Source organism: Esox lucius, chromosome 8, assembly GCF_011004845.1.
Source record: "Esox lucius isolate fEsoLuc1 chromosome 8, fEsoLuc1.pri, whole genome shotgun sequence".
NCBI classification, from domain to species: Eukaryota; Metazoa; Chordata; class Actinopteri; order Esociformes; family Esocidae; genus Esox; species Esox lucius.
Genome location: NC_047576.1, coordinates 17644275 through 17653817, shown reverse-complemented (window position 1 = coordinate 17653817; position 9543 = coordinate 17644275). Strand labels below are relative to the sequence as shown.

Below are 9543 nucleotides of genomic sequence, written 5' to 3'. Positions count from 1 at the left end.
CAGGGACATGAGAATGGAGCTGACCTGGTCAAAAAAAATAAAAAAAAGTGGACGCGTCTTTAACTGGTATATAGCCTGCTATCATCTAGTGGGGTTTCTTGGTTCCTGTACTCTCTCAGATCGGGGTAGAAACCCTTATCTAAGTTTGCAGAATCAAGCGAATTGAAAACGCACGTTAGATATTTTGTAAGTTACCCAGTCGTGCTTGTGTATCTAACGTAAACTGGATAGCTGCAGGCATCCAGGTAGCTCAGTACCATAATGTACTATACTTTGCTTACAATCGACAGAATTTAGCCAGTACAGTACTGTAATTAACTACTGTTGTATGTTATGAAATGTATTTGAAAAAGTACTGATCTACATTTTTCTTGTATTCATGTACTGTAATTGTAAACTGCTGAAGTTAGTCCCCATTGTTAGTTTGAATCTATAGCTAATGTAGTTAGCTACTACCTTTGTTGGATCTACAATTCTAGCTAACCCGATCGAGCCATGGAAAGTTCTATGAAGAAAGCTCTTGTGGAACGGAGGTCGAGGCTTAAGTTTTTGTCCATGAGACGTAGAGAGACTATTAGAAAAACAATCATGGAAAAGCAAATGGAAATTCAACGGCATATCAGACGTAGGATGTATATCCTAAACAATATGAAGAGATGTTTACATACAGTAAGTACTAAACATTGATGTGAAGTCAGAACCCATCATAACATCAACATTTTAAATGCAAAGACAAATTTGTCAAACCAAACGTCAGTTGCCCTGGAAAACAAAATATTCAAAACCCTATTAATGCTTTGTCTTTAAGTTTCAGACAGCATCAAACTCAACTTCAAGATCATCCATACACTCAAAACCCTTATCACCCTTGACTCCTTACTCACTTGCTGAGATTAAATCAGACTGGTGGGAAAGGGTTGTGATGGAGTTCCAACCACAAGATTGGCTCAACACATTCCATCTGAGCAAGGATACTTTTTACCAACTCTATGACAAACTTAGACTGATAAAAGGCATACCTACATATCATATCTCCCTGGAGAAATGTGTGGCAGTACTGCTATTACGTTTGGCCACCAACTTGGACTACCATTCTATCGGTGACCTAGTTGGCACAAGCAGTGCCACAGTAGTCAGGTGTATACAAGAACTATGCAATGTCATTGTAACAAGGCTGAAGCCATTCTACATTCATCACCCAAATGAACAGGAGCTGGAAGAAATGGCTACAGTGTTCAACACACTCTGGGGTTTTCCTCATTGTGTGGGTGTCATCGATTCCCTTCACATTTCTGTGAAATCACAAAGCCGGACCAGTGACAGCTGGAACAGCAAGGAATGGCCCTCCGTGGTTGTGCAGGGAGTTGTGAATGGACACAGTCAATTCTGGGATGTCCGAGTAGGCTTTCCAGGCAGCACTGATGACTGGGCCCTACTGCAAGGCTCTGAACTATGGACATTGGCAAAAGAAAAGGGACTGATGCCACAAACACCTTGTAAACTCATGGGCCAACCTCTGGGGTATGTGCTGTTGGGTGATGCAGCCTTCCCTTTGCAGAGCTGGCTGCTTAAATGTTACCCAGAGTCCTCTCAACTTACGCCCCAGCAGCGTGCATTCAACGGTAAAATAATCCACGCACGGACTCCTATTGAGGGAACGTTCCGTCGCCTGAAGGCCCGCTGGCTGTGCTTAAAGCGCAACAACAGCCATGCTGCCCTCATCCCTTTAATGACCCAAGCATGCTGCGTTCTCCATAATATGTGTGAGAGAAATAGTGATCCTTGCATGGAGAAGTGGCTAGAAGAGACGAGCCAAGGCCTTCCCCAACCTTCTGATGTAGCCCCAGTATGTCTGGATGACTCTGACGGCGAGGTGGTGAGGTCTTTACTATGTGACTACTTTCATCAGCTACCAGAATCACAACAGCAGGGCAGTGCACATCCACCGACGATGCCACTGGACCTGGCAGACCCTCGCCCTGGCACACACTCAGAGTGCTCTCAGGCAGTGAACGTACTGACTGCACTTGAATGACAGTGTTGATCTGTTACTGCCAAAATCCTACTTTTGATATACATTGAAAAGCACCACGGTACAGTATATTGTGTGTTACGGACTCATCTGTTTTGAAACTTTCTATGTTCTGTTGTTGGCTGTATCATTTTTTTGGGTATAAAATAAATTACATGGCTTCATTCTTGTTTCCTGACTGATAGTCCAGAGATTCTAAATGAGTAATTTTCCCAGAAAACGGACCCTTGAATTGCACGGAATGACTAGCACAGTTTTTACAGAAAACAATGAACATTTTACTATCCACTTGAAACATACAAAAATGAATTGGATAAAGCAATTGGTCAAGATATCTATGAAAAGGAACAGTCAATGGTGAATACGGATGTGTGGTCAGTTAGGCTGGCTGGCTTGCTGCATTATCACTGAACACAGGCTTAGCATCTGCAGGTACTCATCGGCACCGTCCACTAAACACTTGTCGACCTCCTGTAAAATACAGAAAAGTCAATGAATCACTACTCTAGGCATTCTCAAAAGATACAGAATAATACGATTTTGAAAACACCTACTGCCATCTTTTCTGTTATGGCAGACTTCTGCTTGTCATTCAGCTCCTCCTCTATGACAGCTTCGTGTAGCTGGTTGATGATCTGTGTTGCGGCATAGCCCTCATCTACCATGTTCTGCAAATAACAGAATGTCCATGGGATTAGTCTGCTTGAAAGGAGTGATACTAATGAGTAATTATAGATCTCCATGTGATGAAGCAGAAACAGAAAGCAAACATACGTACCCGAACAGAAATCTCAAGTTTTTCAAATGTGCCCTTGTAACAGATTTTCAGCAAATTGTCAATCATCTTTGGGGGAACTACCTTAAAGGATGTAAGCGTAGTCACCACACAGCAAAGTTAATTAGCTGTCCTTTGTAAAGACTGCACAGTGCATAAAACCTGTAACTATTACTGTTATAAAATATGATGCCGTAAAAGCCCTCACCCCTGCAATCTCAATTACATCACTCTCAGTGATGTCATTGTCCGTGTTCAGCCGCGCTGCACTTTGAAGAAAGGTTATGGCTTTTCGCAGATCTCCCTCTGAAACCTTAACCAACGCTGCAATTGCCTGCAGAAAAACCAAATTGGAAGGGAAATGGGTAGGGGGAAGAAATACAGCATGTAACAGTGCAATTCTTCGTAAAAATTCATTTCCAGAGACAGACAGTTACCAATCACTAACATACCTCTTTTGAGTATTTCAAATTCTCCTTGGTACAAATATCCAGGAGGCGCTCTTCTTGGACCTGATTGGCTAGTGGTTTGAAGCGGAATTTGGAGCATCTGGATGTCAAGGGTTCTATAATCCTGAAAATAACAGAGTTAATTGGAGTTAAATGATCACATTTAGGCCAGCATGTTTTGACAAGAGTAGTGTTGCAAGAAAGGGTATATAACTGGAAGCATTCTAAGTAAACAGCAAAACTACCAGAAATGAAATTATCAATAATTTTATTGTAATTTACAACAGGGCATTGAGGCCCTTATCATTATTTCAATGTCAAAACCGAATTAAAAAGCTGTAAAACATCTGTATTTATGTGTATAGACAGGTGACAAATGAAAACCCAACATAACATGTCTCAGTAAGGTGTTGGGTCACCACAAGCCACCAGAACAGCTTCATTGTGCCTTGGCATAGATTCTATGAGTCTCTGGAACGCTATTGGAGGAATGTGACACTATTCTTCCAAAATATTTTATCTCCTATGTTTTTTTGACGATGGTGGTGGAGAGTACTATCCAACACATCAGTCCAAAATCACCAAAGGTGTTCAAGTGGGTTGACATCTGGTGACTGCCAGGCTAAATCATATGAATCACATAATTTTCCATACTCATCGAAACATTCAGTGACCCCTCATGCCCTGTGGATGAGGGGATTGTCATCCTGGAATAGACCACTCCCATCAGGATAGAAATGTTTCACAACAGGATAAAGGTGATTACTCAGAATAACTTGGTAAGGATTTGGATTGACCTTTCCTTCTAAGGGGACCCCAACCAGGTCAGGAAGATGCCAGCTTAAGAGCTTTTGCCAATAATTATTAGAGATTTCTTTTTTTACAAAATGTACCCACCGTTTACCAAATATTCAGTAAATTAAAAACCATAAGAATTCCATTAACTTTGGTTTAATACTGGTTGTAGAAAAAATTATATTACAACTCTGAATAGGTGTCAGCAGAAAAGTCTCCAGAGTTGTTTCCAAAAACTGTCATCACAAATTAAATTCCAAAATGATTTGTGGAATCATTAACCCCCTCACCGGCTGACATAGTTGCAGATGAGACAGAAGCGGGTGGTCCTGGATTCCTTCTCCATGGTGCGTCTCAGAGCAGCCTGAGCAGCATTGGTCATAGAATCAGCCTCATCCAGGATGATGATCTTAAAGGGCGGACATGGTTTCCCACTGTCACACAGACAGAGTGGACAGGGGTGTTATTTGCATAACAGTAGTTGGGATCAGGGAGGTGCAATGTATGACATTCACTCATTGTGTAGATTAAGCTTTTAGGAATGTTCCACTGGGGTTTGAGGGGGTGGGGCTCTATCAAACTGGAACTCACTCTGTGCGGTGTCCTGCTACAGTCAGCTGAGCAAATCTCTTGACCTTCTCCCTCACCACCTGAATCCCTCTCTCATCAGAGGCATTCAGCTCCAGCACTCTCTGACGGTACAGCTCAGGTCTGCGGAGAGGAACGGAAAGGGACACTAACTGATGTGCACAAGCAATTTACAACTTTACATCCTCTTGGCCAGTGTTTGCGTCTGTGGCAAAATGGCATGAATGAATATACCAACGGAGGCATGTTTATTGAGGTTTTATCCCTCCAGATGGTAGTGTAAGGCTGTACATTTCCTGTCACTCTCACCCATAAAGTTCCCTTGCAGCAGCCAGGATGGTGGAGGTCTTTCCTGTTCCAGGTGGTCCATAGAACAACAGATTGGGGAGCTGCAACCGAATATATCCTGGGTTAACAGTACCTCAGACAGAGAGTATAAACCTACAAAAATGAGTACACTAGGTGTAGGATACTTGGGATCAATACTTACATCAGCGCCCTCTATAGTCCTCTTAAGCACAGCAACAACCTCTTCTTGATAAGCCACCTCTTCCATACATTTTGGTCTGCTGCAAATAGCCAAAAAATGCACGTCAGCGCATAGTGGTGCAAATTATTGAAATGTTCTTTTTTACAAAACGTACCAACCAACACTTTAGCCCATGAATAACAGAATCTTAGTACTCAGTTTTCTCTCTATGTTAGAACGGCAAAAACATTTGATCTTTCCTTACATGGGCGTATAGCCACTGATAACTTACTATTTTTCAACCCAGGGAACAGACTTCTGCTTCTTCTCCCCACTGGTCCCACCACCTTTCTCTTTCAAAGGTCTGGTGCTTTGGGAAGATGTTCCTTTCAAAAACGCCTGCATGTTTCTTCAATAAAAGCAGCATTTAGAGAACAGACACCTGTCCATTACTCAATGAGCCATACTTGACTGTTGTAAGTTTTACAGTCCTTTGACAAGCTAGCTGGCTACATACAGTAAACAATGACAACCGGACAATAATGTCACAAATGGCAGCTAGCTAGCTGATAACCAGTTAGCAAGAATAGCTTATTAGTAGCTAGCTTACAGTCTAAATTTCCTATTACGAATGAACTTACCTAAAGTTTCTTCACTTACACCGAACCAATAACATGTAGGTAGCTATATAAAATAGTTTTGCACTCCTGCAGTTCACTGTTGACATGCGAGGTAGATTTCCCGCTCTGACAGCAGGGACACAAAGCCTTCTTCCGCTTACGACATTCCGTTTCCTCCAATCAGTGAGTTGAGCGTCCGTTGCGTTTCAATAGTCAGAAACGCTACGCCCCTTCGTCTCCTCTTCATGAACAAGTCAGGCTAGTTCATGTTGTTGTACAACTGTCGAATGATATTTGGAACATATTTCATAGTGACACATTGGTGACATTGAAATTGATAGCATACGCACTGATATTATTTTATGCCTTTCATCACCAGTCTAGAAACACCATTTGTGAGTGATGCATGTTTGTCTGTCATGGGCGTGCCATTAGGATCTCAGATGGCTGCAAGGCAGCTGCTTACTGCTCCACTCCGTCCCTTAGGTAATCGCCATTGTCCCAAGGGCAATGACGTGTGGTAAGATGATAATGCCCTCGTCTTGCATGTTTGCTTAAATCAAAATGAGGGACAGAATGGTAGAGAGATGGGTTGCCCTTGTTGTATGGAGTTTCAAAATCAAGAAGAAATGTACATTTAGTCTGTTTCGTTTTGTCTTATAAATAACAAATACAATGGAGCCATGCATTTTCATGACCATGAAAAAACAGTTTCATATTAACAAATTCCATTTTAGTAATGCTAGTTGCCAATTTCTGCCTAGCCATTTCCATCAATAGATCATCAATAGATGTCTTGAAAATAATATATTCAGTACAATATATTAATCAAAATTTTGTTACAGCGTGAATGTATTTGCTTTCTACTGTCTGCAATTTAAATTCAGCATAATGTTAATGAAGCAAAGTTGTTACCATCCTGGACCATGTGCAACTGTATCTCCATTCCAGTAAATCCATAGTTCCAGGTTTTGTGTTAGGAAATTCATGAGCTACGTCTCCCTAGAGGCAGGTAGCTTGTTTCAGATATGCTTCCTGGTGTCTGACTCAGCCTTTATTACAGCAAGCTGAGCATCAGCCTGAAAGCAATGTGAAACACCCCTGATTGGCTCATGCAGTTATTATGTGTGTATTCATCCATTATTAACGACACACACATACTATGCTGCATTGTGTCGTCATTCTGGTAGAGAAGAGATCTTTTCAGAAGAGTTAGAGGTATCCTTTTCTCACAGCATCCCTCAGTGGTCCGGACTGGGAGGGGTATTGTGCTCCTAGCGTGGAGGGTACCTCAGCCTCCGGTAAAAGGAGCAGACTAGCGAAGGAGGGCGGAGGGGAGAGAGGAGACTTCGGATGAGGAGGCAAGAGGAGAGCGGATGCTGTCTGCCCACACCCTGAGATGCTAGGCTGGCTTAGAGAGGACGAAATGTCTCTGCAGGAGTTCCAGCAACGTGTGGCCTGTGTCATCACACATGTCGGTAAGTGAATCTATTCATCAGCTATCCACCATACCGGGGATGTGAGTTACTGGGGAGAGAGAGGGCAGATACCCAGCACCTGCCCCCTGGATGGTCTCACTGTTCCAAGCAGAATCTTCAGAGATGTACAGATGTACAGCCTTGACAAGTGTCTTAATATATTTGTATATTGATTATTTTTGCTGCAAACTACACAGATCAAGGTCAGGGTTAGAGTTTTTCAATTGTCCATGTACCGAGTTTCTGTTTTAAGTACTATTTGTGGTATGAACAATATCCAGAAAGTATGGATCATCCAGGAAAATGCTTATGTTTTTATCTGGTATTCAAAATTGCAATCTGGTGTGTGGATTTATGTTTGAGTCTTGTGTAGATTAATTATGGACATATCACATTCCCCATGTCAGTTTTTCATTCCAAAGCCAGTCGATGTAATGTTTAATAACTTACTGTCCAAGAACAATGAGAGTGAATGTCATTGTGTGTCGTATGTAGAAATTTGTTCCATAGTATTTCCTTTCTCTACATTTTAGTAAATTTCCAGACAACAAGTCTATACATTTTAAAGCTTTTTTGTTGTAATTCACCCACAACCCTAGTGTGGCAAACGTCATGCTTAACCAACTGATCCTCTAGGATACTCTAATATTTGTATCCTTGTGGAGATAAAATACTGTATTTGCCGTTATCTACTGGGTTTTTTATTCAACATTCAATATTTTACAATCGTCAATGCTATTGGACACAGAAAAAAGCAAAACCTAATACAGATGTAACCTCTTTACCCCCCGCCCTCGCTTCCCCAGCACTTCCCCCTTGATTTCTCCCATTCCATATTCTACGTCCGGGTCTTCCAAGCATAGGAAAGGAAGTAGGTTATTGTGCCACGCTGGAGGTTGTTACAGATTGTCTTCCATCATGGCTCTAGTGAGAGGCAGGCAGGCAGCAGCCAACCATGGGGGGAGGGGCCGCACAAGCAGTTACCATAGAAACTGAGATAGCTCAGGAAGGCTGTGTGACTGTGAACTGGCTGTATTGATATATGGAAACAGCCTTCCCTCTGTTGCAGCTTGCATCTCTAACCCCACCCCTTCTCTACCCCCCCACCCTAATTTATCAGAGACCCCTCTATTAATTTACCATCACACCAGCAGGGTGCTCTATGGTCCACTCATCCTTTACCCTACATCTACAGAATGGGAGACCCCTCTTTCCCTCATTAACCTATTGTTGAATAACCATCAGTGTCATGTTCAGTGGGAAACATTCTTGATGGCTGCTGTGATAATGCTTTGTAATATAAATCTAACCTAGATATCTTCAATGGTTAATTGCTCCTAATTAGCTCCTAGCACTGTCAAATGGAACACTTTCCTACTAGCATTTTCTTTCCCCTACTGATCCATTTAAGATCCAGGGAACACCCCTAGCTTCGTCTATTAGGGCTGTAGAACTGTGCCACTTCAATCACACCATTTGACATTTAAAGCCATGTTTGGAAAACGGGGAGCTGGGCAGCTGATGTCAGCAGCGCTAATCCAGAAGTATTAAGGCAATTAAACCTTGTAAGTGTCAAGTTCCATGACACAGAGCGTAAGAGAAAAATACATTAAAGACAAATCTCATTGGTGGTAAGTGAAATCATAGTTGCCGGAACATGACGAATGTGTAATTTAGAGTAACACTGCATGGATTTCATGAAAAATGAATGGGAAAGAATTGTGGAATCTAAGCAGCTGGCTTCTGTAAATAACCAAGTTATTACAATGATCTGAATTCAGGCTGTAGTCCTTGTAGCCGATTACAGGTCTCCCAAATAAATCATGTTCACAAGAAAATGCATTACCTAGTTGAAATGGAACTGCAAATACTTTTTTTAGCAAAAAAAACAAGGTCAGGCAAAACATTGTTATGTTTTGTTGCCAGTAGCAACTGAGGAATTACAGTAGTACAATGCCTCTTGTGTGCAAGGTAACACATCCCAAGGATGTCTAAAATAAGGAATGATATCTCCAGATCAAACAGGAAAATGCAGACTCAGTGTGACAAGTGTTGAATTGTTCACCTTGTTGTGTTGCAAAGGATTTGGCACGGTATGGAGGTAACCCTAACATCACGCTGCCCTCTGTATCATTATGTAGAGGAATGGGAATGTGTGGCATCAGTCATCTGTTGCTAATTGAACTAAGAAGATTAGTATGGTCTAGCTACTCAGTGCTTTTCAGAAAGTATCTGCTGTGCCTAACACAGCGAATCAAGGATTTAAGGAAAAGTACCTCCACTTGAAAACCCAAGAACAAAATAAAGACCCAGCTTTTAGCAAACAGGCTTCCATAA

General features: G+C 41.9%; 3 protein-coding genes across 10 annotated transcripts in view; 2 read left to right on the top strand and 1 right to left on the bottom strand.

The window, feature by feature from the left end:
• Position 1: 1 nt before the first annotated feature.
• Positions 2 to 2187, top strand: LOC105011708 (putative nuclease HARBI1). Of its 3 annotated transcripts, none has more exons than XM_013134969.3 (3): positions 23 to 186; positions 480 to 669; positions 809 to 2187. In XM_013134969.3, the coding sequence occupies exons 2-3, from the start codon at positions 496 to 498 to the stop codon at positions 2033 to 2035; spliced, it is 1401 nt and encodes a 466-aa protein (XP_012990423.2). In that variant the 5' UTR covers positions 23 to 186; positions 480 to 495; the 3' UTR covers positions 2036 to 2187. The 3 variants fall into 3 exon arrangements, with proteins under 3 accessions (XP_019904585.2, XP_012990423.2, XP_012990424.2); XM_013134970.3 differs by having other exon boundaries at positions 48 to 66; XM_020049026.2 differs by having other exon boundaries at positions 2 to 669.
• On the bottom strand, positions 2187 to 5964 carry rfc4 (replication factor C (activator 1) 4). Its single transcript, XM_010871958.3, has 11 exons — positions 5750 to 5964; positions 5401 to 5517; positions 5130 to 5208; positions 4949 to 5028; positions 4643 to 4762; positions 4342 to 4485; positions 3260 to 3380; positions 3016 to 3141; positions 2811 to 2891; positions 2587 to 2700; positions 2187 to 2503 (listed from the first exon to the last, which is right to left on the bottom strand). Exons 2-11 carry the CDS (start codon positions 5511 to 5513, stop codon positions 2408 to 2410), a joined length of 1074 nt encoding a protein of 357 aa, XP_010870260.1. The 5' UTR covers positions 5514 to 5517; positions 5750 to 5964; the 3' UTR covers positions 2187 to 2407.
• A 769-nt stretch (positions 5965 to 6733) lies between these two features.
• mcf2l2 (MCF.2 cell line derived transforming sequence-like 2) overlaps positions 6734 to 9543 on the top strand; it is an 87827-nt gene continuing 85017 nt past the window's right edge. For 4 of the 6 annotated variants that reach the window (XM_010871951.3, XM_010871955.3, XM_010871954.3 and 1 more), the window contains exon 1: positions 6734 to 7206. In XM_010871951.3, coding sequence (XP_010870253.2) covers positions 7128 to 7206 — 79 coding nt within the window. In that variant the 5' untranslated portion in view covers positions 6734 to 7127. The remainder of the gene's footprint in view (positions 7207 to 9543) is intronic. The other 2 variants (XM_010871957.3, XM_010871953.3) reach the window with 1 other exon arrangement.